General features: G+C 54.5%; 12 protein-coding genes across 12 annotated transcripts; 4 read left to right on the top strand and 8 right to left on the bottom strand.

The window, feature by feature from the left end:
- Positions 1 to 431: 431 nt before the first annotated feature.
- On the bottom strand, positions 432 to 1,535 carry PLICBS_009941 (uncharacterized protein; the record flags this gene model as incomplete). The annotated part of the gene is made up of 1 exon (XM_018327263.2): positions 432 to 1,535. One exon carries the CDS (start codon positions 1,533 to 1,535, stop codon positions 432 to 434), a length of 1,104 nt encoding a protein of 367 aa, XP_018174294.2.
- A 1,286-nt stretch (positions 1,536 to 2,821) lies between these two features.
- PLICBS_009940 (uncharacterized protein) lies at positions 2,822 to 4,029 on the top strand (the record flags this gene model as incomplete). The annotated part of the gene is made up of 4 exons (XM_018327264.2): positions 2,822 to 3,046; positions 3,106 to 3,406; positions 3,454 to 3,563; positions 3,613 to 4,029. The coding sequence occupies 4 exons, from the start codon at positions 2,822 to 2,824 to the stop codon at positions 4,027 to 4,029; spliced, it is 1,053 nt and encodes a 350-aa protein (XP_018174295.2).
- Positions 4,030 to 5,468: 1,439 nt separating this feature from the next.
- On the top strand, positions 5,469 to 6,607 carry PLICBS_009939 (uncharacterized protein; the record flags this gene model as incomplete). The annotated part of the gene is made up of 3 exons (XM_018327265.2): positions 5,469 to 5,520; positions 5,582 to 5,757; positions 5,810 to 6,607. 3 exons carry the CDS (start codon positions 5,469 to 5,471, stop codon positions 6,605 to 6,607), a joined length of 1,026 nt encoding a protein of 341 aa, XP_018174296.2.
- Positions 6,608 to 6,692: 85 nt separating this feature from the next.
- PLICBS_009938 (uncharacterized protein) lies at positions 6,693 to 7,713 on the bottom strand (the record flags this gene model as incomplete). The annotated part of the gene is made up of 2 exons (XM_065601754.1): positions 6,693 to 7,439; positions 7,489 to 7,713. 2 exons carry the CDS (start codon positions 7,711 to 7,713, stop codon positions 6,693 to 6,695), a joined length of 972 nt encoding a protein of 323 aa, XP_065457826.1.
- A 431-nt stretch (positions 7,714 to 8,144) lies between these two features.
- On the bottom strand, positions 8,145 to 9,308 carry PLICBS_009937 (uncharacterized protein; the record flags this gene model as incomplete). Its single annotated transcript, XM_065601753.1, has 1 exon — positions 8,145 to 9,308. The coding sequence occupies one exon, from the start codon at positions 9,306 to 9,308 to the stop codon at positions 8,145 to 8,147; it is 1,164 nt and encodes a 387-aa protein (XP_065457825.1).
- A 2,062-nt stretch (positions 9,309 to 11,370) lies between these two features.
- PLICBS_009936 (uncharacterized protein) lies at positions 11,371 to 11,844 on the bottom strand (the record flags this gene model as incomplete). The annotated part of the gene is made up of 1 exon (XM_018327267.2): positions 11,371 to 11,844. The coding sequence occupies one exon, from the start codon at positions 11,842 to 11,844 to the stop codon at positions 11,371 to 11,373; it is 474 nt and encodes a 157-aa protein (XP_018174298.1).
- A 641-nt stretch (positions 11,845 to 12,485) lies between these two features.
- On the top strand, positions 12,486 to 13,889 carry PLICBS_009935 (uncharacterized protein; the record flags this gene model as incomplete). Its single annotated transcript, XM_018327268.2, has 5 exons — positions 12,486 to 12,734; positions 12,792 to 13,068; positions 13,120 to 13,210; positions 13,285 to 13,538; positions 13,603 to 13,889. 5 exons carry the CDS (start codon positions 12,486 to 12,488, stop codon positions 13,887 to 13,889), a joined length of 1,158 nt encoding a protein of 385 aa, XP_018174299.2.
- A 765-nt stretch (positions 13,890 to 14,654) lies between these two features.
- Positions 14,655 to 16,404, bottom strand: PLICBS_009934 (N-acetyl-glucosamine-6-phosphate deacetylase; the record flags this gene model as incomplete). The annotated part of the gene is made up of 2 exons (XM_065601752.1): positions 14,655 to 15,035; positions 15,082 to 16,404. The coding sequence occupies 2 exons, from the start codon at positions 16,402 to 16,404 to the stop codon at positions 14,655 to 14,657; spliced, it is 1,704 nt and encodes a 567-aa protein (XP_065457824.1).
- Positions 16,405 to 19,729: 3,325 nt separating this feature from the next.
- On the bottom strand, positions 19,730 to 21,671 carry PLICBS_009933 (uncharacterized protein; the record flags this gene model as incomplete). Its single annotated transcript, XM_018327270.2, has 2 exons — positions 19,730 to 21,202; positions 21,666 to 21,671. The coding sequence occupies 2 exons, from the start codon at positions 21,669 to 21,671 to the stop codon at positions 19,730 to 19,732; spliced, it is 1,479 nt and encodes a 492-aa protein (XP_018174301.2).
- Positions 21,672 to 21,795: 124 nt separating this feature from the next.
- Positions 21,796 to 23,061, bottom strand: PLICBS_009932 (uncharacterized protein; the record flags this gene model as incomplete). The annotated part of the gene is made up of 1 exon (XM_018327271.2): positions 21,796 to 23,061. One exon carries the CDS (start codon positions 23,059 to 23,061, stop codon positions 21,796 to 21,798), a length of 1,266 nt encoding a protein of 421 aa, XP_018174302.2.
- A 747-nt stretch (positions 23,062 to 23,808) lies between these two features.
- PLICBS_009931 (uncharacterized protein) lies at positions 23,809 to 24,468 on the bottom strand (the record flags this gene model as incomplete). Its single annotated transcript, XM_018327272.2, has 2 exons — positions 23,809 to 24,265; positions 24,314 to 24,468. The coding sequence occupies 2 exons, from the start codon at positions 24,466 to 24,468 to the stop codon at positions 23,809 to 23,811; spliced, it is 612 nt and encodes a 203-aa protein (XP_018174303.2).
- A 627-nt stretch (positions 24,469 to 25,095) lies between these two features.
- On the top strand, positions 25,096 to 26,193 carry PLICBS_009930 (uncharacterized protein; the record flags this gene model as incomplete). The annotated part of the gene is made up of 1 exon (XM_018327273.2): positions 25,096 to 26,193. The coding sequence occupies one exon, from the start codon at positions 25,096 to 25,098 to the stop codon at positions 26,191 to 26,193; it is 1,098 nt and encodes a 365-aa protein (XP_018174304.2).
- Positions 26,194 to 26,292: the final 99 nt, after the last annotated feature.

Below are 26,292 nucleotides of genomic sequence, written 5' to 3'. Positions count from 1 at the left end.
ACTGACATTGGGAACGCGGAGCATGCCGGAATTGATTTTGGCCACCTCATTTCGATAGTATGTAGATTGATCGGTAGACACGTATGCTCCGGAACAAGATGTAAGCCCCGAGTGCCAGATGCTGCGACATGGCACGCTGGCATGCGGGTTGAGTTGTGGAGTGGCAAGGCAGCCGGTGTCAATGCACAACGACCACTGTGTGAGCCGTTGTAGCTACACACATGGTCCAGCAGGCACGACGGAAGCGACATGCATTGGCCCGAGCGACTTCAATGTTGCAAAGTGGTCGCCGTCTGTTGACGTCGGATGTCTGCTAAACTTGCGTTTAGGATCTGCAACCCCAGCAGCCATAGCGCAACATCTGCCGCGCAACTTTTGGTTCAGGTAGGCAAATGTACGCCCTCTTTGTTGGTGCAGGCTCTCGTAAAATGCTACCTGTAGAATGAATCCCAAAAGTCCATGTGGTGCCGCTGTCCCCAACCAGATACACTTCGCGGCTGCGGAGCCTCCAGGAGCATTATGTTGTCCTCAGCGGCTTCATATTCTGGCCATAACGGCAAGATTGGCTGCGTGTTGCCTGAATTCGGTGATCCGGTCCTTGCAAAGTTGGTCCAGTACGACACCATGCGGGACGACAGTTCCTGCTGCGCTTCGGAGAGCGGCCGCGCAACACCAGACGCTCCATGAAAGCCTCGGAACAGGAATTGAAGCTCTTGGGCATGAGCAGACCCGTACTGAAATGACACTTGAGGCCACGAGACTGGCGCATCTTCGACGTCGAACTCGTACGCAAAAACAGTCGGGACAAATTTCTTGATGACTCGGGCTGAGCGCCTACCAGAGGTCGCAATGATGCCTGAATCCCCAATAGCGGCGGCAACGGCACGAGCAGGGTGCGGATAGTCCGACAAAGGGTAGCGTTCCAGTATACTGTCGAACGCAGTAGGCGGGACTTCCACTCCCAGGAACCCACCTTTGCTGGCCGCCTCAATGGAATGTCTCAAAATAGCAGGATATGCTTCCTGGGATATCGTCAGACCCGCTGCGAGCTCAATCATTCCCTGGAACCAGGAGAACTCGTCTTTTGTCACTCCAATCATTAACGACGTTTTGTTGAAGCTGCCGTCGAGAAACCGTTGTCGCAAGTTGCGAGGGATGATGGCCCCGTCTTCCATCAAGCCAAAGGGAAACCTTGTCGTTCCAAACTCGCCGTTGGGGACGGAATTGGCTGCCAAGAGCTGTGCTGCAGACAATGCGCGGAGCCCAGAAGGGGACTGATCGATGCAGTTGGCGGCCGCTGCGAGTGCGACTCCAGTGTCTTCGAAGGACTCCACAGACGGATGAGGGAACGATATTGGCGAGCCTCCACTCTGGATGATGGCCTTGTGAAAGAGGCCTGTCGAGGCCGGCGATGCAATATGCGCGGCCACAGATATTGCTCCGGCCGATTCTCCGAAGATGGTGACGTTGTTGCTATCCCCGCCAAATCTGTCAATGTTGCGCTGCACCCATCGCAGGGCCGCTTGCTGATCCATGATTCCGTAATTTCCACGGTCATGTTTCTCTTGGTTGATGGCGGGGTGAGAGAAGAAGCCAAAGAGGTTCACTCGGTAGTTGAAAGAAACAAAAATCACCTTTCCCTCCTTAACAAGAGCGCTCGGGTCGTAATCGCTGCTGGATCCTTGAAACAGCCCACCACCATGTATCCACACCATCACGGGCAGCGGGGCGTTGCACTGAGTGGACAATGGGGCGTACACATTGAGATAAAGGCAGTCTTCTGAAATGCTGTTATGTCCGAAGCCCGGAAAGGAACCTTCCGCTTGAGCACAGATCGGTCCAAACTCCATCGCTGGAAGCGCCTTGGTCCAAGGTTCCGGCTCGACTGGAGGGCGCCAGCGCAGCTCCCCAAGTGGTGGCGACGCGTAACGTACCCCTAACCACTTGCGCATGCCGCCACCATGGAAACCTCGGATTGGCCCATGGCTGGTGTTGATAACATTGGAAAGTCTCATAGAAGCAGGCATCTGTTCGTAGTCACTGTGCGAAAGATGGCGAGCTGGTTGGGTTTCGTGGCTGCTGGGGAATTATACGCCATTAGCCGGCTCCAAAGCCATTAATGCTAAAGGCCATACGATCTTGGACCGATGGAACGGCTTTGCCCCGCTGCCAATGGATAAGCCCCGTTGAATGCGATCGAACGGCCTGGCCAACAACGAACTTCATGACACACACAGCATTGAAGACAACCGCGAACGAGAAGCACAGGCCGCCACTGCAGCAACTTTGAAGATAGCGTGGTATGATTCTCTACATGGTCAAATCGTGATGAGTGTTCTTCTTGGGCAAATCCGCAGTCTTTCATGAGGCATTGAACGCCAACCTGCAGTTGTTGTGGGACTGTGTCTGCTCAGACCGCGGTCAAAGGGCCCGACTAACTTATCGACGCGCACGAAACTTCCACCCCGACGGTCATAGATTTCGCCGGTCTGTGGCGTTCAATAGCTGGAGAGCTATTGTCAACAATTGCCCTTAAACGTCCATGTTGTCCCCGCGAGAAACCGAGATCAACTGAGGTGGAGTCTTCGGACCCTCTTCCCCGGAATCCTGGGGTCTTCCCCGGATTCCCCACATCAGATCTTTAGATCATGTGGGACCTGTCAATTTGCGTTGTAAGTGCCTCCTTAGCAGTGGACCGCGCGCTTGCATCTATATGAGAATAGTATTTGATGAGCGCCCGGTCAACATCTCTGGCAAGCTGCTATTGATCATATTGGACGTGTGCAATAACATTCAATACTCCGTCGCGCAAATCGCCATTATGAGCACCACGCAAGCCACGACGGAGCCAGACAAGGATGGCCAGACCGTGCATCATGAGGACACAGTGGACGATGAAAAGTCGCAACCCGCCAGCGAGTCGAACCTCGTCTACTCAAACGCTGAAGAGGAGCCCGAGATTCACCTGCGCACTTATATCGCCCTGGCAGCCATGTTGATGCTCAATTATGTTCAGATCATCGCCCTACAAGGGCCCCCCGTCGTCGTAAGTGCATATTGAACGTCGGCGTCAGTTCGCATAGTAACAATGCCTGGGTGTACTAGTTGGAAAATATCGGCGAAAGTCTTCATAATACTGCCGCGCAGACTTGGGTGCCCAACGCGCTGGCCCTTGTTCAGGCCGTCTTGGCACCCATCATTTCGTCGGCTTCCGATACTTTCCAAGCTAGGAAGCTTATCATGGTTGTCTGCTGCGTGATTTCGTTCATTGGTTCAGCAATTGCGCCCGGATCTCAAAGCATCTACCGACTCATCGTGGCCCAAATCCTCATTGGATTTGGCTTCTCCTCCACCGCTCTGGCCTACTGTGTTCCGAGCGAGATCCTACCGAAGAAATGGCGGCCGAGTATGTGCTTCCTGCATCCTACAAGCCCAGAGCTAACCTGGCCAAAGTGGTTCAATCCATCATCAATATTGCCGCGGCTCTTGGCGCCTGTTCAGGCCCGCTCATCATCGGCGCTCTTAGCCGCTACGACCCAGAAAATGGTTGGCGCAAGTATTTTGTCAGTCCCATGTACCCTCAATCTTTCTCCTCTGCTAACTTAACGTTAGTGGATCCAAATGGCACTCTGGGGAGCCACTGCAGTCTGCATCTTCGTTGGTTATAGGCCGCTAAAAAGGCATACCGTCTACGACAACTTCACGCTTGGCCAGAAGCTCATGGCTCTCGATATTATCGGAGTTGGACTGTTCACTGCAGGACTTACACTTTTCTTGGTCGGTCTCAATCTGGGCGGTGGGTTATATCCTTGGACCAACGCCAAGGTGTTGGTCACTCTGGTGGTCGGACTCGTCACGTTGCTTGCCTTCATCGGATACGAGTGGAAAGGCACTAAAACCGGCATGGCGCATCACGACCTGTTCCGAGCAGGGCCTAACGCCGGCCGTGTCTTTGGGATATTCCTTGGTCTCATTTTTGTCGAAGGGATTATGCTCTTTGCCTTTGTCATCTTTTATCCGGTGCTGTAAGTTGTCCATGTCATCGCTCATTGGCATTGATGTCCGCATCCGCTAATAGTCCATGTTTGCAGCACGACGTCTCTTTTTGAGCAAGACTCCCTTCTGCTTGCCGCTCGCGCTCAGCCCTTTTGGTTGGCTGGCGGGGCGTCAACAGTGCTATGGGGCTACTGGAGCGTCAAGGCCAAGTCCATCCGCGTGCCATTGTGTGCCGGATTCGTCATTTTCACGGGCGGCATCATTGGATTCACAACTATTCAACCGGGTGATTCCACACGGGCCTGTATTTTTGCTGGGTTAGCTGGCATCGGTTTCGGTGCGCCGCTTATCCTTATCATTGCCGGCATTCAGCTTGCTACCCCCCACTCTCTGATCGCTACAGGCACTGCGTTGGCCATTACTAGCCGCGCGGTTTCGACGGCTATTTTTACCGCCATATTCAGTGCCGCATTGACCGATCGCCTGGAGCCCAACATCATCAGCTACGTGTCAAGGGCCACAATCTCTGCAGGGCTTCCGGCGACCTCGGTGCAGGCTTTTGTGATGGCTCTTTCCGGAAAAGACGAGGCTGCGCTAATGAAGGTTCCTGGAGTCACTCCGCCGATGATTGAAGCGGGCATCACGGCTCTGAAGCAAGCTTTCGCCGACAGCATCAGAGTCATATTCATTATTGCAGCTCCATTTGGGGCTGTCGCTTGCCTGCTCTGTTTCTTCCTTGACGACCAAAGCAAGGAGATGAACTACCGGGTAGACGCACCGGTTGAGGATCTACACGTTCGATCGCATCGACATCATGCCGCCTCGGAAGCATGAGGCGGTTCCCTTGCCCTCAAAATTGATAGAGACGACCCTTGGACAAAATGCATAGGCCTAATACGACCTGGGGTGTGCTATCTTTGCTTTCTTTCATGGCCGAAGCTCATTGTACTCCGAATTGCTTGATCGCATCTGCTTCCTGGTGATGTGGATCAGGCTTTGGACTGGAGCCAGCGAAAGGTCCCTCCCATATGGACGCTTACGGAACAGGACTGGTGCCATAATATGGTAATGGTGTAAATAGTGGTACCATGACCATAGACCGTTTGTCGGTTGACATTTCTGTCGTTGGGCTGCCGCACAACTGCGTGTTTCCCCCACACGAGCGGTCATGTGGGCGAATACATTGAGCACGGTCGTGCAGAGTCTCAGACCAGCAACTTTGGTGGCACGCACTGCGCAGAGCTTCCCCACATTGATGCAGAAGCCTCCAGTTCTGGGGTGGCTCCTATTACAAGTTGCCGTGTGCCATGTGGGGGGCCTTCCACTGTGAAGCTTCGACCTGGCCAATACATGTGCGAATGAGCGGACTGGCATTGGTCGAGGATTACGGCAGGAGCGTAGAGTCGGCTTCTTTGGGGCAACCGTCACATTCATGTTGTCTGACGACAGAATCTTCAAACTGAGAACGGACCATGTCGACACACAGCTTGCCCTCCTCGCCGGCCGACACGGTCGCCTTTGTCGGTAAGCACGTGGGCGAGCTCAAGGCCGCGATGGATGTCGACTTTGCTGACATCACTGCCAGGCCTCGGTGTGATGGGCTACCCCATGGCAATGAACCTGGTCAAGGGACTCGGCCCAAAAAAGTCGTTCCTGATCTGTGATGTAAATGAGGACTCCCTTGAGCGTTTCCAGACAGAAGCGAAAGGAAGAGCATCCGTGACGATCGTGGCGAATGGCTTCGAGGCTGCACGAGCTGCGGTAAGTGCCTGGCGGCGTGCATTGGGGCAGAAGCCGGCACTGACGCTCCTAGAATACAATTATTACCATGCTGCCGAGCCCTGCCGCAGTCAGATCTGTTTATCTTGATGACAAGAGCGGTATATTGGCTGGCGCCAGCGCAGCCAGCCAGAATCGTGATGCTGAACCAAAACTGATCATGGAGTGCGGAACCATCGAGAACGCTACCATCAATGCCGTTGCCAAGGCCTCCGAGGCGCTTTCCGCCAACAGGCTTTCCGACACGCTGACTTTTGTCGACGCCCCAGTTTCGGGCGGTCCGATGGGTGCCATAGCAGGCAGTCTGACTTTCATGGTTGGATGTCCGTCCGCCACCTCGGAACGTGTCTTCCCCATGGTCAAGTCGTACCTGCAACACATGGGCAACGCAGATGGCATCTTTCTGTGCGGTGGCGTTGGCGCAGGTACAGCCTTCAAAGTAATCAACAACTATTTGAGCGCCATCACGTCGCTGGCAGCATCGGAAGCGCTCAACATTGGCGTCAAGGCTGGACTGGATCCGAAGCTGCTGACGGAGGTGATGAATGCAAGTAGCGGACAGTGCTGGGTAACAAGCAAAAGCAATCCCGTTCCGGGCGTCCAGCCCAATGTGCCCAGCACGAATGGGTATGAAGGCGGGTTCAGGATAGAGCTGTGCTCCAAAGTGCTGAGCATGGGCACAAAGCTTGCAAACGAAGTCGGCGCGAGGACAATCCTTGATGGCCCGACGCAAACCGCCTTCGAAGAAGTGATGAAAGATGAGAGATACAGGGGGAAGGACGCGAGAGTCGTGTATAAGTGGCTAAACGAGAGTGACACGGTCGACAGATGAGTACATGTACATGTGGCGTAGCCACCGGCCATCGAGAGTCGACCGTGGCAACTAGGATGTGCCCAGCTCATCTCAAGCCGAGATTCTATCCTTCGTTCTCAGAGAACAGCTTGAAGATTGAACGAAAGTCCTTTCCTCTGCATTTAGGATGCCCGGCCGCACGCTCGTAGAACTCCGACACAACGCTGCCAAGAACCAATTTGGCTCCAACCTTGTCACCATGACTCAAAGCCATGTCCAGTACGCCCTTGGCCATTTCCGTGGTGAAACCGCCCTCAAAGTCCCGCGAAGCCGAGGCAAGACTTGACACTCCACGCACAGGATTCTGCTCGCCGCAGTTGTAGCAAGCTCCGGTGGAAACCTTGATGACTTCGGCCAACGTGGTCGGGTCTAAACCTGACCGCAGGCCCAGCGTCATTGCCTCGCAGGTCCCAAGCATTGTGATACACGACAGGTAGTTGTTGATTTGCTTCGTGGCCAGACCCGCGCTCACGTCGCCGCAATGGAAGATCTTTTGCGGCTTGCCCAGGAAGCAGAGAATGGGTTTGACGCGATTGAACAGCTCGGAAGACTCACATCCGACCATTACAGACAGCGTACCTGTGTCGGCGCCGTGCACTCCACCGGACACGGGTGCGTCAATGAAGTCGCAGTGTTGATGTGTCTTAACATCGGCGGCCAAACGAAGAGACGTCTCAATGTCTATCGTCGAGCATTCGAGGAACAGCTTCTTCTTTAGATAAGAGGCATTCGCTGACAGCATGCCCGTTTGGGGGTCAGTGAAGACGGACATAACATGTGGTCCAGCAGGCAGCATAGTGATAACGACGTCCTACCACACCTGTTAGACCGGAGGTTGGAAGGCAGTATTGCTGACTTACACTCTGCTCTACCACCGCCTTTGGGTTCGAGGCGACGGATACTGGACCAGGAGCTTGTGCCAGCCATTTGCTCAGCCTCTCGTCGGAAATTTCGCAGACACACAAGGTGGCCCATGCTGGGATTTTGGTCCTTAGGTTATTGGCCATGCCCCAGCCCATAACACCCAGGCCAATGAAGCCATAGCGCAGGGGAATTTCCACAGACATTTGCTCCTTGGACCCCATGTCATTTATATCTCACTTTGAGTTTTCCTTGTTGAGTGCTCCGGGACGAATCGGAGGGAGTGAGCCGTCTCAAATGCCTGATGTGAGGGTGGTCAGGACTCAACAGGGTGGACGCTAGATACTCAACGCATGTTCTGCCACGTTGATCACAAGGGACGGGAAAGATTATTCAGCAATTCTCCACGATGTGACAGGTAAGATAAAGTACATATTGGCTAGCAAAGGATATAGATCTAGGGAGAGTGTGGTGGTCTTGATGCGGTCCTTCGGCGACGAGCCTGGCGTCTCCTCCTGCAGACCTTGGCCATCTTCCCCACACTCCGGAGTCCGGAGCGTCACGGACGGCCGTCCCCAAGCAATGATGTGGGGGCTTTCAGCTTGAACCATATGAGCCGGTTAGCCTCTGCAGCACGTCGACCGGGCCGATGGCTTCATGCTGCCTCCAAAATGTCTGCGTATATGTCCAAAGAATCACCAATCACCTCCACAATGGCCCAGGTCTGGGCCCCCTTGAACACTGCCGCCCATACCCTCAATACTCCCACATTGAGTTGCTTTGCTAGTTGCGTCAAATCCAGCTGCTCGTCGGATGGCACTCGAAACTCTGTTTCGTCCAGAACGGTCCTTACGAGAGACAGTATTCGCATCTCGGCGTCGGAAATGGCGGGGCTGGGGTCCGCCCCGAGCGTCGAGATGGCTTCGAGCCACTTGCCAAGCAACAAGGCACACTCCAGCGAGCATAGCGAGTGCTGTATGGACCAGATGAACGTCTGCGTCTTGGCCACAAGACGGATCCCGATCCTGATGGGTATACTTAGAGCGTGCGAAGAGTGAAGCAGCGCTCGGATCAGTTTCGGGCTCCGCTTGATCGCGGGCGTATCTCTCAGAGCATGCGCTATTTGCAGCGGATCGCGCGTGCCCAATGCTCGGCCAGGCCCGGTGTCCATGTTGAGGCGGATGTAAGCCAGGCGAAGGAGAGCCGTCGAGTTGAAAGCAACAGGGCCATTTGGGTCCAAGGGATTGAGGGACGATTCGGGACTGCGCTTCCAGCTAGACTGCCAATTGCGCACTGCTTGGTCCAGAGGCCTCAGCTCTTCTGCAGTGAGGTCAGGCGAGTCAGAGCGACACCTAGCCGATTGTCGCACGAAGAAGATGTGCTGAAATATGGCGTGGATTAGTACATAGTTCCCCAGCGCCGAATGGCTTTGCAGGGTGTCGCTGCTGGTGCTTGAGAACAATCGGCGCAGTGAGTCCTGAAACTGTAGGGGCTGCTTGTTGACTCGCCTCGACTCCTCTCTCCATTGGGTCTCTGTGGACGCCTTGAACAGAGCGGTCGCACATGGAAGTGGCATGTGCAACTCAGAGTTCAGTATCAGGGGAGGTATGTCATAGACGATGCAATGGAGGTTGAAGAAGCAAAAGACGGTGTACTTGGTCCGCAGATCAGACTCAAAACGGGCCCATTCCGCCCACGAGCCTGGACGGTCACCCCAAGGGGCCAAGCTCAGCCCGTCCTCCCGAACTATGCTGGCAAGAATGCTCTGTATTGCCAGTGCCTCCCTTAGTATCTCTTTATGCTTGGCCCACGTAGCCATTGCCATGAGGATTAGAAGCGCCTGCGCTGATTGCAACATGTGCTCCTTCGGGGACGTTGCGTCATTGTGTTCATTCCTTTCCGACGGGAGCCCAAGTGGCCCATTCAACGTATAGTTTGACCTTGGCTCTTGCTGGCCGCGAGTACTGGGAGCACTGGAGACGCCAGAGGAAGAAGACATCGTGCTGCGCCAGTGACCGCGTCCCACTTCGGCTACCCGTGCGTCGCGTCGCCGAATGCGCTCTGTAGCAATGGCCCTGGCGGCATGGAATAGTCCCAACCCTTCGTCGGCCTCGAAACAATATTGCGCTCCAACGGCGGCCATTGCAAGGATAAGTTCAACGGAACATGTTGTAACGCTCATTGAGGGAACGTGGAGGAACGGCAGGTGCTCGTGGAAGCCGTCGATGTAGCCGCGCACGTAGCGCGCCAGTGTCAGGCGTGTTGGAAGTCGAAAGCCCTGTAACACAGCATCGAACTCCGAGACGGCCAGCTGCAGTAGCTGTCTGTCTCCATTCGACAAGTCCGAGAGCCGTTTCGAATACCGTGCGTGATTGTGTCCGTCTACGGCGTCAAGGCAAGGGCTCGGGTGCCGACAGCTTACGCGCGGCTCCTCTGGCTGCAAAGATGGCAGTCTCGATCCCAGTCGTGAAAACGAATCAGGCTCCTCGATAATGCCCTCGTGTCGCTCGTGAGCGATTGCTTGGCGTCCAATGTCCAGCTCATCGCGTGCTTCGCCGCAGTCTGGTGGTGAAAAGAATGGCAGCGGCTGTTCCGTTGTGAGGAGCGACGAGAAATAGAAGGATGGCAACGGCGCAGTTTCAAGGAAATTGGCAAAGCTGTTAAACGTGTAAAAGTCCATGTCTGTCTCGTCCGGCTCGGGTAGGAGATCGGGGTCAATGACCGAGGGCGTGAGCTGAGACTCCGGCGCTGGTTGAGCATTCTCGCTGCTGCCTGACTCAACGGAAATGCCGGCCAATGCGGCACTGCCGTGGCGTGTGTCCCCTGTGAAAGCACCATGGCAGTCGTCTTCTCGTGCATCTACTGGGAGAACGTCCATGCGACACTCTTGAGATTGCCCGTCAAGGGTGCGGACGGCGGCGTCGTTGACTCCCATCGGTGGAGGCTGGAAGTCGGTGGTAGGGCTCGCAGCGGTCGTCGCTAGCACAGGCTCCGAGAATGGACCACTATCAAGAGGGCTCTCGCTTGGTGGTAGGTCACGACCGGTGCTGCTCTTGTTGTGAGATAGTCGCCCATGGCGAATCAACAAGTCACTGCGAGGACAATCGCGATTGTCAACAGGCCTGTTCGACTTGTATGTCAGAGTTGCCTCACCTTCTTGTAAAGCGAGAGGGGCAGATTGCACACGCAAATGGCCTCTCTTGTGTATCTGTAGAGCGTTCAGCTGTCTGGGCAGTGTGACTTGGTGTGACGCAGCCGTCGCGGCAGGGCAAACGCACGCGTTCTTTGGTGGCGTTGGAGGTGTTCCAGCCGGCCGAAATGCTTCTGACAGAGCTCGCAGTGGAAGCGCTTCGGAGTCTTGCGCCGGTGATGCGTCCTACCATTGCCAGCGACGGCGTGAATGGAGTCGCTCGAACGCATTTCTACACATTACTGATGCAGCTTGCACGATGCACGAGTGACGAGACCAGCATCCCGCGGGGCGACGAAAGATCGTTGGCGACGCGACATCCAAGCAAAGTTACGACCGTGCGGAAGCTCTTGGGCGTGCCCCGGCCCCTCGCCTTGGATGGTTTGGCGCTGGATCCCTGAATGCTCATAGGCTGCTCCGGGGTTTACTCCGCAGCCGACGTGACAGTGTCGACTGTCGAGATGGCGGTCGCGACTTGCTTCCAACAGGTAGCATGAGGGCAGCAGCACCCTTTGGGCAGTTGCGAGCGACTGGGTCGGCCGCCATGCTATGGAATTACGTGTGCTCTCACTCTTGCGGGACTGTGCCTCATTGTGCCGTCAGTGGATTCATGGTATATGATCATGATCACAGCCCCTAGGCTCAAGGGCCCAAGGCGACAGAGCTGTGCCAGCGCCAATCTGCTCAAGCTTCAGTTCATCCTCGCCCCCCCTTCAGTTCCCTCCACCTTGGCATCCAGCTCCCTCTGCATCTCGCCCTTCTCAGCCATATCGTCGAGGACCTTTTCCGCCGTTTTCATGGCCTCAACACCCGCCGGCACGCCGCAATAAGTGGTGCAGTGCAGGATGGCCTCCCGGATTTCCAGCTCAGTGAGCCCATTGTTCCTCGCGCCCCGAATATGCACCGCGAGCTCCGGAGTGCGGTTCAAAGCCATGAGCATGCCGATGTTGAGGAGGCTGCGCTGCTTCTTCTCCAGGCCAGGACGGGTCCAAGCGTATCCCCAGCACCACTCAGTGACGAGCTCCTGGCCAGGGCGAGAAAACTCGGTGGAGCCATTTGCGAGCGCGCGGTCAACATATGAGTCGCCGACGACCGAGCGGCGCATCTTGAGGCCTTCTTCAAATAGCCTCCGGTGCAGCTCGTCCAAGCCCTTGTCGGTACTCATCGTGACAATGGATAGATTCGGGCTGAGACATGCACGATTGGACCTCTCCTCAGCAGTATCGTCTGACTGTACTGAACCTCGACATAAAAAATGAAGGACCAAGATTGATGTTTGGAGGTGTGTACTCTACAGTACTCGAATTGACTCTGATTGCGATCATCCGGCCATGTTGAAAGCAGCACACTGTCCCAGCCTTTGAGGGGTAAGAATTGCCCCTTGTTCATCAATGTGGGGGTTGAGACCAACGAATTTCGCCCTCTGTCAACGGTTTCCTTCCCCACAGGCGACCCAGACCAGAGGCCGTGGTCAACCTGAGGGCCACTCGGGCAGTCCAGGTGTTGTTGGCCGTGGTTCAATATTACGCACCGCCAAGGATGGAAGCGAGGCATCGACATGAATCAGCGACGCTGCGACAGGCGCGTCAGTAACTCGTTGGTCGCTGCCAGGCTCACCAACAATTGTTCGCGTCCATGCCATGTTATTACGTTTTGAATTAGTTAATGAATAAGATACATTTGATTTAGAGTTTCCTAAGGGCGTTTCCTACGAGCGTCAGTCCTGAAGCTTAATCTCTTCCCCCCCGGACCGCAACTCTCATTCCACGTTTTGTATCATCAACAGCTCATTCTCGTTAGCTCGCGATGGCGTCTGAGGAGTTCGACGAGAAGCCGTCGCAGCTTGTGGCCGACCTTGGGCAACGGGAAAACCCTGTGTCAGAGGACCCCGAGCGAATCAAGCGGGAGAAAGCACTGGTCCGCAAGCTGGACTTGTTCATAGCCCCGGTTATGATGTTGCTCATGCTCATCAGTTACCTCGATCGAAGCAACATTGGCTTTGCAGCGACCCAAGGCATGACCCACGACATCAATCTCAAGGGATCTCAACTTAACGTGTGTGCCACTAAGTCGGTATTCATCTCCATGGGCTAACTAGGAGTCTCTTCAAAGACCGCCGTATCCGTCTTTTACATTTTTTATGTTCTTGCGGAATTTCCGGCCGCGATTCTTGTCAAGCGACTCCAGTTCAACCGAGTGATTCCCATAATCACCTTCCTATGGGGCATTGTTTGTCTCAGCACGGGGTTTGTCCGCTCGTTTGGTCCTCTCATGGTCACTCGTGTTCTGCTTGGGCTCTTTGAAGGCTGTTTGTTCCCCTCTCTCACACTGTTCATGTGCAACTGGTACAAACGTGAGGAACTCGGGTTCCGAATCGCTGTCCTCTTCAGTACGTTCTCGCTTACCCATGAAGATGTGCATACGAGCTCATATCTTGTAGTTGCTACCGCCTTGTCTGGCGCGTTTGGCGGGCTTTTGGCATGGGCAATGCTTCACATGAATGGAGTCGCAGATATGGCCGGCTGGCGGTGGTAAGTCTTTTGCCCAACCATGTCAAGAGCTACGAAGTAGCTGCTTGCTCCGTTGTAACCTGACCAATCTTCAGGCTCTATATACTCGAAGGCCTCATTACCGTTGCCTGGTCAGCGTGCTGTTTCTACCTCGTTCCAAAGGACTACGAAACTGCGTATTTTCTCAACGACGAGGATAAGGCCCTAATGAGGCAGCGGGCCGAAGAAATGGAGGCATATAGTGGCAGTTCCGGGCACTACACCATGCATGACATCAAGTTAGCTGCTTCAGATGTCAAGAGCTGGATTCATGGCTGCGTTCAGATAGCCGTTGTGACGATCCTTTACGGTATGAGACGTAGCCATGTCTACTATATTCTCAGCGACAGCTCTGCTGACAAGTGCGATTGCAGGATTCGGTACCTTCCTCCCCATCATCATCAAAGACGGATTCAAGTTCACCACGGTTCAAGCCCAATATCTGGTCATCCCAGTCAACCTTTGGGGTGCGGTCGTCTACGCCGTGGGCGCGATCCTGTCCGACAAGTTCACTTCGCGTTTTCTGCCGCTAATCATCTGCGCCCCGATTGGCATTGCGGGCTACGCGATCCTGCTCGCCCCTGTGTCCGCATCAGTTCACTACTTCGGAACGTTCCTGGTCGCCACGGCCTGCTTCTTGTGCACTGGTGGAAACATGTGAGAAGCTCGACTTGGCTCAACGACATATTTTAAAGAGGCATCAGTCGTGCTAACACTCTCACAGTACATGGATCTCGGCCAACTGCGCCCCAGATGGCAAGCGTGCTGCCAGTATCGGTATTCTCCTGACTTTAACCAATATTGGTGGAATTGTGTCTGGGCAAATTTACCAGTCAGGCGCCGGCCCCAAGTACATACTTGGACACTCTTGGTCATTGGGGTGCCTGGCCTTTGCTTGGATAAATTGGTGGTTCATCAGAGCACTATACAGGAGGCGCGAAGCCGCAAAGAATAGGCTCCTGGCTGAAGACGCCGTCGACTCTTCGGAGGAGTTTACGGACCGATCGCCAGATTTCAGGTACCAAATTTAGATTTGACTGGTACTCTTGGACCTTTGAGAGGCCTGGCAGTTACTCAAAAGGCCCCCTTTGTCCCAATGAATTAGCTTCCCGGCGGACATTGTCGGGGATGTGCCACAAGCGCTGGGCATCCAGTTTTCTTTCTATGCCTCTCATCATGCAGGACGGTTATGTTTGGTTGATCATAACCGCGTACATTTACCTACACCCCGTGTGTATACCTAAAGAGTTTGGGACCACCCCTGGAGTAAAACAGTGCATCTTGACGATGTCTCGGACGTTTCATTACATTTACTTCATTATAAAAATTGTAAATGAAACAACGGTGTCAACTATCACCGGCACTGAAAGCCAGGGGAGATCTTCTGGGCCCGGACGATGGCAACAGGGCCTTCTGGGACACTCTCCTACCTGGTACAAGTCCCATAGGGATTCTGCTCACAGAAAGTCGTGGTAAGAGCCGCGACGCTCACCTTCCTCGCCAACATGCGGGCTCTCTGCTCTGACAACCGAGGCCTCACCAAGGAAAGCTCTTTCAAACGACCATACCACCAATTTTCGGCGGCAGCGCAGGCTCTCGGCCAAGTAAGGGTATCCTTGGTCTGCGCGTCAATGGACTCGGACCATATAGACAGCGAACCACCAAGCACATTCTTCGCTTCCTTTTTGGAAAGCCCTTGGAGGGAGTCATACTTGTAAATGAGCGGCCAGGGGCTCATGGGGTGGCACCAGTCGAGATAAGGGGAAGACGCCTCGTCTACCCAGGCGCCGCGTCCGCAGTCAAGGTACTACGTCCATCAGTATTTCTCCACGCCATGATTGCAGAAAACGTACGTAAACTTTGTAGTTCGAATCAATGACCTTGTACCCCGCCTTGGCGTACTTCTTGACCGACGCGGGCCCCTTCCACACCTGCAGAAGAACGTCCTCGCTGAGCTTTGCTCCCCATTCGCTAACCATCTCCTCCCACGACATGGGGATAAGGCCGTGCTTGTGGACCGCGCCATGTGCGTGGTCTAAGAAGTCCTGTAGCAATGGTCTTAGTGTTCCCATACTGGCCGTTTTTATCTTCGGGTCAAGTTCTGAGTTCTTTGCATAATATTCGTCGCCGCCGGTATGGAAGTATGCCGCGTATGGTTTTAGCCGCGGTAGCAAGTCGTCGAAGAGGGTATCGAGAAATTCATAAGTCGCATTGTTACCAAGGCGAAGGGCACCACATGGTGGTTCAGAGCAGTACGTGCCCCATGGCGTGGCCTCAACGGCTACTCCAACGTCAGGATATGCCTTGCCGGCTATCTGGTGGCTTGGCATATCGATTTCGAGAATAACCTGAACGCCTCTAGCTTTTCCATACTCAAGGACAGCGGTAACGTCGTCGGGGGAATACGTTAGACCGGGGGCGTAGCGGCCTACTTCTGCGAGCCTAGGCAGTGCGGGGATCTCTAGCGGCCATGATTGCGTTTCTGTGATGTGCCAGTGAAAAACGTTCATTTTGTTCATGGCCATCCCATCGATAGTGCGTTTAATGTCTTCGACAGGATAAAAGTTGCGCCCGGTATCTAGCATTATCCCGCGGTATGGGAACCTTGGTTCGTCCTGGATTGAGATGGGTGCTAGCTTCGTGTACCACTTTGATCCAGAGCTATGCTGATAGAATAACTGCGTGAATGTCTCTAGGCCGTGGAGGACCCCGATGTGAGAATTAGCTTTGATCGTTGCTTCGCCGGATGCGCTGAGGCTTAGAGAGTAAGACTCATCTATAGAGCCTATCACTGGGTTGGCATCGTCGGTGTCGTTTGTTTGCGTAATATGTAGTGTGCTGGCGGTGCCGTCGCCGCTGTCGAGGCTGGGCTCCCAGTTTGAATCGGGCCTATTGAGCATCCATGGTACAAGCCCATGGTCGAAGATGGTCGTCATGGCGCGGGGAATAGCGTTTTCAACAATTCGCGATCTTATTCTGGGCGTGGTGTTGTTGGACAATATGACTGGGTTGTTGCCCGAGTTCCAGGCCACTGATTCTCCATTGTACGTGACTTTGATGTTCTTGGCGAGGAAGAGAGTCTTGTTGCCCGTCGACATTTCTCTTGGCATTGGCCACACGGCGCACACGGGCTGGAGAGCGAGGGCCGCAAAGGTGATGAATGCCTTCAAAGACATGCTTGCAAAGATCCAGTAAAGTCCCGAATTGTCTCAAGTCAGACGGCACTGGTAGCTGAAGGATGCTGATCGCTCTTATATTCCAGTACGCTATGACAGGTTATACATCACGACCGCGACCCCGTTGCATCAGGTACGGGCCGTAATCTTGGCGATCTCCGGCTCGACGCCTGTCCATGGCTTTGTTCTGGACATGCACGCGAGCCTCCATTATGGGGTCTCAGGGACATGAAGGGGTCTGATAACATTACGGGGGCAGCCAGACTGGCTGTAGCACTGTGGCGCCACTGAATCCCATCGTGGATGCACAACACCGCCAATTGACATCTTTCAGCGTACCGTATAGCGATGTGAGTCAGGACCCCGCCATCTGGTATTGATGATAACTAATGTGCCATCAAGAGGGTAAAACGAGGCCACACGGGCTCACCGGGCTTAAGCTTGCGGGGTCTCCGGGGCCCACGGGGCGAGCGGCTGCGCCTCAGGGGACCGGGCGAACACACGGAACCCTTGCCCCTGACACACGGGGAACTGTGTTTCTTTGTGCCGACGGCTCGGGTCTTCGGTTTTCAAGGAGCTGACCTCTTTGCTTCAGACATACAGAACTTATATCCTGATCATAGATCGGCCACAAGGAGGTGAGGTATTGACACTGGCACCCTCCCAGTTGCGGCTTTGGCGGGCGATCTTGCCGGGCGGCCCGGTTGGAAGATGGGCGTGAACACAAGCCATCTTAGCGTCTTTTGCAATGTACAAGCCATGATGAAAGTCGATACAACAAGGCGCGTCTGCCGTACATGTAATGCCGGGTGGGAAAATTTTGCAAATCGTGTTCCCAGTGCAGGCGTAGGGTTGAACTGTGAATTGAAGCCATGTCCTGCGTTGTTGCAAGTGCTGGCCTCGAGGGACACGCCAACCAATCCATGTCCCAGTGCCACTTTGGTAACGCAGTGTCAGCTATATCGAGGATGCAGGTGCCACACGATACGCCTCTATTCGGGGGAAACACCACGGCTACAAATATCAAGGGATCTAAGTCAATCACCACAGCCGTTACACGAGAGCCAAGAAAAATCAGAACTAGGTCTTTGAGATAAACAGAGACGAGATGTAATGGGTGTTTGCTCGCATAGCACAGAGGCCACCTTTGACCGATATACACAAGGCAGGCAAACAAGTTCTGGATGCAACCCTCCAATCCATCCACGGAGTCCGATGCATGCATGCCCCGCCTGTAACAGCATTTGAATTCCTTGATACGGGCCTGGTAAACTGTACATGCACTGGGAGGTGTTGGGGCTATAGGCCGTTCGGTCCGCCACATGTTCATGCAGTATAGCCACCGGTCCACAATGCGCGGCGCAACCCTTCATCCATCGAGCAGAAAAGGAGGCTCTCACAGTACCTACGTCCTCGTGTTCCATAATTGATCAACTTACGGCAGTGGACACTGGAGGCGATAAAGGGCCTAAGCGCGGGTCTCCCCGAACCCAAATAAGCGGCCCGTTTCAGGTATGGACATTGAGTCTTATCTTGATCGGCCTGGCTGCCGTTGGCAATGACCAGACTGTGGCTCCCAATTAATACTGTTAATATATTACGCCGTGACATCTACCCAATGACGAATTATCGTAGGGTGATGTGGGGGACTCACGACATCTCAGGGGGACTTAACCACCCCCACATTCGGGAGCATGTCCGTGCCATGTGGAGAGATGCCAAAGGTGGGCTGAGACTAATAGGGGCCAGGACACCCAGCAAATCATCCATGCCCCTGGGTAAATAGGGGACAGCGTGGAAGGGCTTGTTATACACACCCATAGTCGGGTCTGTAGAGCTGTAGCATACCTGACCAATATACAGTAAGGAAGTTGTTGCAGGGTCTCGGGTTGATAGCTAGCAGTAGAAACCACACTGGTCGAGCTCTCTCACTTCTGAGTCACCGTCTTTCTGGGTGCCTATCGCGCCGTTCCTGCAGTCGCGTTGTGAGCTTCATGAAGCGCCGAAAAAGCGCTGACGGTTCTTCTCATCGCGTTCCCACTCAACGTCATGAGCTAAAATGACCTCGACGCCTTCATCCTTCAAAGATCGAATGCGGCTCAAAGTTGCCTCCGTTTGAGTGCGGTCTTCGTGAATACAGCACATGTGTCCGTGTGCATCTCGCCACTCGCCGATTTCTCTCTCTTTGCGGAGGATGCGCCGATCATGGCAGGCATCCCCAGCAAGATAGACCCACTTGCGGTCGACATCACTACTCTCCGTCCGGGCAAGAAGGTTGATGTGCCCGCGAAGATGGCCCGGTGCGTGAACTATGTACAAGCTACCGTCCCGGAACAGGTCAATTGTCCAGGGGAGATGGCCAAATGCCCGCCACGGTCCGAGGAGGTTGACCTCGCGGTCTTCACCCAGATGTTCAGAGCTGCTTTCAGCGTCAGGGCTTGGAAGCTCAATTGTTCTTGAACGATCGAGTAGGTCTGCCTCAAAGAATGAGTGGCCGCCTCTGAGGTTGGCCGAGTTTCCAGAAAGCAAGTCCAATGAACCACTGCCGACCACGAATTTGCTGCGGACAAAGTCTCGGGGCTCGCCAATGTGGTCCCAGTGTACCTATTTGTGACGTTAGAACTCCGCGTTTTCGGAGTGTAGCTATGCTCGTGTCTTATCAGGTTACCCACATGAGAGTAAATCACGTAGTCTATGTCATCCGCCGATAGCCCGCCTTTCCGCAAGCTCTTGACGACATCAGGGTCAGTTGTCATTGGCTGACGAGTCTGGATATGTCGTTGAATAGGCGCCGCATAGCGATCCACGTCCCTTCGCAACCCGAGATCAAACACAATTCGCGTCGTCTTGTTGGTGCCCGGACGTGTGTGCTGGATCAGAAAGCAAAGTGATGGAACTGTTTTCCTCGCTCCTTCGGCACAGGGACTGACGAACTGCTCTTCTGGGATCGTCAAGTGGCCTGCTGAGAGAGCGTGGACATGCACGGTTCCACCCGTTTCGGCCACAGATGGACCAAATCGGGTAGGAAAGGGAGAAAGCGACGATGAAGGCATCGTGGTCGCTATACCACGCAGCTCGTTGGGGGGGATTGCAAATACTTCCACAGTGGTATATGTTTCCAAGGGAATGATAGACTTCTGGGTTTTGCGCAGAATGAATACGAAGTGCGCCCGGAACACAGGACTGGAACATGCAGACCCCCGCACGAGAGTCCGTACGTTATGCCCTACCCCCCCACATACCATGTCACCCAAAGCATCATTAGCATCATGGAAGAGCACCGCTCTAGTCATGAAAGTCTGGGTTCAACATTGCCATCTTGACATTAGTCGAAAATGTAGGAAGATAATCGCTTTCTCGCCTCCGTGGCGTCCCACTGGACCAGGACCCGGTCCTTCGACTCATCCATCTTCGTTTTAACCAGAGGCTCCATCGCTGCCCGCTCCTCTTTGTTCAGAAGTTGGACTCTCGTCTTCCACAGTTGATCTGTGGAAATGTCTGCTCTTCGCTCGCCAAAAAATCTCTGGTCCAGGTATTTCCAGTAGATGGTATCAAAGGCCCAGCTCTTTCGGGCAGCATAGTTCAACCAGAAACGGCCCGTCGTCCAGCTCTCTCGCATGTACGATGAGAGTGTCAAAGCACCAAAGTCGGCCTCCTTCTCTGTCTCCTCCATGGCTGACAGCCAGGTCTCCAGTCTCTTTTCGTAGATGCTTGTCCAATCGTCAATGCCATCATCCCACATCTCCGGGACATCTAGTAGCAACCACCATGGTGGGTCGAGAATAAACTGTGTTGGCCCGACATAAGCGAATTCCCAGTCAATGGCACCCAGCACTTGGTCATCCTCGTCAACAACGATATTGGCTGGCCTGAAGTCATCAGACCACAGGCGGAATGCGCCCGCACAGTTCGGAGCCGGCAAAGTACCACCAGCCTCTCTGCGGTTCGCCGACCAGTCATCCTCGGCAAACCCAAACGTTGACAGTCGGCCTTCCTTGGCTAGCCTTCGAAATAGTTGACGAGCGACGTATTTTGTCCTGCAGTCATCCTCTGATGATATCATATCATTGTGCTGGAACAGAAGAGTTGCAATCTGCATTTCAGCCAACACGGGGTACCATTCATCTGCTGTCTGGTATGTGGTGCCCTTGGCGGGGAAGATTGACTTTGGGATGTTGGAAAGTTGAACCATGTTGTTCATGTTTAGGGTCATAGGTCGCTGCATCACCTCAAAACAGCCCGGGCTTGTTTCGACGAGGCTCCCAATGCGTGGAAATTCCGCTTGTGCAAGATGAATCAGACATCGTGCCATTTTAGCGTAATGCACCATCAACTCGCCCTCAGAGAGGTCGGGTCGCAGGACAGGAGTGTCGTTGGGGTCATCCCTGGGGGCCTCCAGAACCTGACCCATGACCCGTCGCGACCCGAGATCCTGGATGATAACGAATGGCCCGATGGCGGGGTCAATACCGTAGCTAAAATGTTTAGGAATCGGGAGTCGGGTGCATTGCCTGATGCATGACGCTGTCGCGGCCTCCACAAGGGTCTTTTCCTCCGGAAACACTGCTTGGTTGGGACAGGGCAAGCGGATGAGAACATTGGCGGGCAGACCGTCAATGCGCATGGGATACAGTACATTGAATCCGCCGATAATCAATGGAGTGAGCAAGGTCGCCGGTTTGGCGAACATCGCCTCGACGAAGGATTCGATCTTTCGACACATGGTGGATGATCGGACTTGTTTGATCGCCTCCTCCCAGAGCTCGTCGCTGCGATCCCACGCGAGATTGTCAGAGTCCTGTCGAGCCTCCATCAATGGAATGTCTGGCGACAATAGACGATATCAACAAGGGACCCTCACGCAACTGGCGGCTGATCAATAGGTACGAAAAGATCAATGGAAGCCGACAACGGGCGTGGATAACCAACGCTGGAGCTTCAGTGACTGCCTGAGCGGCGCTAGCTCCAGGGGCTGGAGCATGGAACCCGAACCGCGGGGCGGTAGCGGGTACAGGTGACTCGGTGCGTCAAAGGGTTCACCGACAGCTGGAGCCCCCAGAACTGGAAGTTTTGGGTCTGTTAGCAAGCAGCGCGAAACCGCTATGCTTTATTGTTCTCTCAACTCAGGTCAAGATCATCACCGCTTTTGGCGACATGACTGCTAAAGGCTGTACCTGAAGCTGGCTAAAGCGATCACTGGCAACAATGTCAAGGCCCATGTTGAATGGGCTCGTCGGACCCAAGGTCCACGAAAAGCGCACAGCCATGGCCAGCGCAGGTACCTGATGATCGGTAGGCGACCTCCCAAGCAGTTCACGTCCAACCACCGCTGTGACGGTGCGTGAGTACGAATTTTAATCCAGCATCGTTCCTCATTGGCCGCCCGTTGCCTCAGTATGTAGTCGGGTCACAGCTCGTGCCTTTGGAACTAAGAATACCCGTTACCTGTCTGCCTCCGACCCACACACTATTGATGTCGAAGGTATTTGCGATATTCGTCAGCGGATTGCTGTTCAGGAGAAGCAGGTCTGCCCGCTTGCCAATGCTGATCGAGCCCCTGTCAGACAACTTGTACAGCTTCGCGGCGTCAGATGTGGCTGCGCGTAGAACCTCTGCATTGCCCAGCCCAGCGGCCACAAGGTTCTGTATTTCGCAGTGGAGTGTCCGGCCAAATGGGAAGTTGAGGATTCCTGGGAGGCTCCCGACGGCGTCCGTCCCCACTGCCAACGGAACGCCTGCTCGACGAAGGGACGCGACGTTGGCCACAACGTTCTCATACGTGTCAGCAGGGGTGAGGCCCAGCAGCGGGCCCAGTGCCGGATTGGCGAATGCGACTCGGAAGACTTCCATTGTGGGTGTGACGAACTGGCCCTGCGAGCGGATCAGGGACACCTGCGAGCTGCTCAAGGTTCCGTTTGCCGGGACGTGTTGGATGCCGTCGCACTTGGAGGCGATGGCCTGAGCGTATGCCCCCATGTAGGAGGCGTGTGTGTATGTCGCCTTGCCTCTGCCTCGGACTAACTGTACAATGGTGTTCTGTTGCTGCTGTGTCGGCCCGTTTCCCTCGGCCACGATTTTGTAAAAGTCGGAGCCGTTTCCAAAGACGTAGTCGACATTCAGCCCAAGATCGGCATTGGGCTGGAGAGTCAACTCCGGAGGTACCTGGAAGAACTGCGCATGCAGGCTGTTGGGTCCGACAGCAAACAGTCCAGCTGTGATGTAATCTGCGACGCCGACCTGGCCCTTCAACGACCGGCAGGCGTCGTAGTCGAGGCAAGCCATGTTGACTGCAGTTGTCACACCGTATGCCGTAAGATTGCTCAACGCACCACAGCTCTGCGGGTGCACATGGCTGTCGATGAGACCTGGCAGCAGGTATTTCCCAGTGCCGTCCACTGTTACGATCCCGGGCGGCGCCGCTCCGCCAACAAGTGCAATCTTGGTCCCGCTGACGAGGACGGCCTGGGGTATGCTGAAGCCGTTGCCGTCGAACACGCGAACATTCTTGATAGCGAATGTCGTCGAGGGTGGTGTCGTTCCTCCGCCGCAGTCAGTCGGTCCCCGAGTCTGCAATGCTCTCGCCAAGAGATGGGCCCCGCAGCTGTAAGCCGCGTTGAAAAGGCCCGCAGCGGCCAAGAAGGTAGCAAGGGCCTTCATGGCGGTGGATCTGAGTCTCGGCAGAAGTGGTTCTCAATGTGTGGAGTGCATGAGATGCGCTTGCTGCCCGGGTTTCCCCAGATCTTACCCCGTGGAGATATCTCGTGTTTATACTTCGCTACCGCAGTTGAGACTCTGGGGTGCATATCTACTGCGCATGGCTGCAGCTTTTGAGATGTGGGGATGCCTTTCTTTGGTGGCATTTGCAAATACTACAAGTCAGTGTTTGAGACAGTCAAGTTTGAAAATTCTTGCAGATCGTCGTAATATCCGAGATGGGTGGGTGTCTTTGGCGGACGTGCCCCTGGGAGCTGAGGAAGCAAGACCCAGTCGAGTGCGAGATCAATAGGCACCACAATGTCGCAGCTTTACGAGACTTACCGTTTCGAGTGCCCTGACTTACTGCCATGGGTAGGAAGTCGGGCAGAAGCTTGGGAAGCGTTGCAAGGGGAGTTGTCGGGTGGCAACTTGCCAGCACTGTGGGGCCAATGACGGAAACCATTCCTTTCACGTTCAAGAATTGTCCTTTTGTCAGTATAGCGAGTTTACACCTAGTCTGTCATGTTGAGGTGCGGATGCTGGAGCCCCCGAGTCTCTGTCCGACTACATGTAATGATGTGGGACTCCTGAAGAGCATCTTGAACATTCAAGTGAGACTGTGACCAGATATCTGAGTAGATGCAGTACCTACAAAGAATAATGCATCTTTATCCCAAACTTCACCATGTTCCATGCGTACATCTTTGCTCACTGTTGCAGCCAATGTCTATGATCCTTCATGAACCCCTCGACCGACTCAGGAATGTCTGTTCCAGGCAGATCTTGGTCAACACTAAAGCCCTTCTGCAACAAGAGCCATCCTAGACACTTATAGCTCTCTCTGCCGCCACGAATGTCAAACGACGCGGCAGAAGTGCCGGGGAAAGCGGGTTGAATGGTGTCTCTCTCGTAAATGGCCTCCAAGGTAAGCATCCTCCATATACCATCAACTCGTTCAAGGCGTGACACAAAGCGGGCGTAGGAAGTGCAGTCGTAGTCGATATCATTGTGGCGAAAACGCACCATAATAGATCCCGTAGATTCTGAGACGGCCTTGTCGCCATTGACATGGATTTCGACCGGGCAGATGGCATGATTGCTGCGCGAGCCCTGCTCGGCCATCTTTTTGGACCCAGTCACAAAACCGTCGATGTTGCCGTTAAACCTGGACTGCATAAGCACTCTAATGAGTCTTTCTAAGGTGCCGCCTTACCAGGTGATCTTGATACTCGTCCTGGAAGCGTCTGGGTGGAAGCACTCGCGGAGCTTCTGCCATTGGTTCGTGTCCCTGTAGTACCTTTCCCGCGTGAGCAGGCTGCTGATCTCCCATTCTGTAGCGAACTTCTCTGTTACCGGGCTTAAGACCATCTTAATGAATTCTGTTCCGGCCCTGGGAAGGGTGTGTAGTTTGTGCATCGTCTGGAACGCTACATGTATGATGCGACACCATGAGAATGCGGTGGAGGATTCAGGGAAGCCGAGGCGAAACAGTCCTCAATGCAAATACTCGTTTCTGTACCTGAACGGTATGGCTAGTATGGAGTGAAAGTAATATCGTAGATGGTTATTGTGACGTGGTGAAGTCGTCGTTGATGCGATTCTCTGGGGCGGCGCGCTGGTCATTGAGCCTGTCACTGTCCCGCACCGCGATGACCCTCGGACAGACGCAACAGTGGTTGAGCCTGTGGAGCGACACGAGCGGAGAGCACGGAGGCCCACGATTTCGAAAACCGCACCACCATGTCCGAGTTCTCACGCGCCATATCTCCGGTGGTGACTATGTATCCAAGATCCCGCCGCCACCAAGGCGGGGCTTTGCAATGACGGTGCGGTGGTTCGACTCCATCAATCCTACGAACCTCTGTCGGAGCCGATTCGGCAACAAAGCAGCCTTCACTTTGAAGCAATCCACCATGCCATAGCGTAGCATATCCCTAGTGAGACTTGGATGTTTGGTGATAGTTTATGACCCTCCTGAATATTCAGAATCTCACCATGGCCGCGTCTCACGCAGTGGGCGCAGTGTCTACTCCTGGACCTGGGACACACTACCTTCGATCCGAGCTCAAAGATCTCAAGATCATCGGCGTTGAGGAGCATGTCGTCTTTCCAGAGATCACCAAGGCGATCCCGAGTTCCGAAGCTGCCGACCATGCCAAAGCGACACTCGCAAGCATCGTGTCCCATCCCGTACTTTCCTACGCCAAGGGCCGCGCCGCAGATGTCGGCGCGCAACGACTCAAAGATATGGATAAAGGCGGCATCTCCATGCAGATTCTGAGTTTCGGCAGCGCAGTCAATTGCACCCACATGGAGCCAGAGGCAGGTCATGCGCTCGCGCAAAGTATCAATAATGCGCTCAAGGACGCGGTGGACGCCAATCCGACCCGATTTCGAGCATTCGCGGAATTGCCGTTCCAAGAACCTACGCTTGCGATTCGGGAACTCAGACGGTGTGTGAAGGATCTGGGATTCGTTGGTGCGATGATGGCCGGCTCGGTCGGAAGCACAGGCAAATTCCTCGACGGACCAGAATTTGCCGAGCTCCTGTCCGAGTTTGAGGCTCTCGACGTTCCCCTCTATCTTGACCCTGGCATTGCGCCCGGGCCTGTTTCAAAGGCATACTACGATATTGAGGGCAATGCACTGGCTTCTGCGTCCTTGAGCGCGATGGGCTGGGGCTGGCACAGCGAGGTCGCAATCCACATCCTTCGCCTTGCCGTCTCTGGGGTGCTTGAGGCGCATCCGAAGTTGAAGATCGTCATAGGCCACCAAGGTGAGATGCTTCCGATGATGATGCACAGACTCGACGGCGCATTCGACATGCAAGCGTTTGGGCTGAAGCGACCGGTCGGAGAGACGCTTCGAACGCAGGTGTGGATCGCAATATCAGGCCTCTTCTCATTGCCAGTGACGCAAATTGCGATCCAAACATGGGGCGTAGACAGGGTTCTTTTTGCCAACGACTACCCGTATATTGAGACGCAGGGTGTGCCGGGATATGTCAGGGCGATGAATGATCTTGTCGCGCCATCAGACATGCGCAAGATTTTCCAGACGAACAGCGAGAGTCTGTTCAAGATCTTAGCTTAGATGTCGAGCAAAACCCCTCTTAATTGCCATCGGCACTACATGGCACTGCTCTGAGTATTGACAGCCGATCGGGAGCCTGACTTGACATAGAGGCACGGG

This window comes from Purpureocillium lilacinum (genome assembly GCF_023168085.1).
Source record: "Purpureocillium lilacinum CBS 284.36 DNA, scaffold_8, whole genome shotgun sequence".
Taxonomy (NCBI): domain Eukaryota; kingdom Fungi; phylum Ascomycota; class Sordariomycetes; order Hypocreales; family Ophiocordycipitaceae; genus Purpureocillium; species Purpureocillium lilacinum.
The sequence above is the reverse complement of the archived record's forward strand: the minus strand, read 5'-3'. Positions and strand labels throughout refer to the sequence as shown.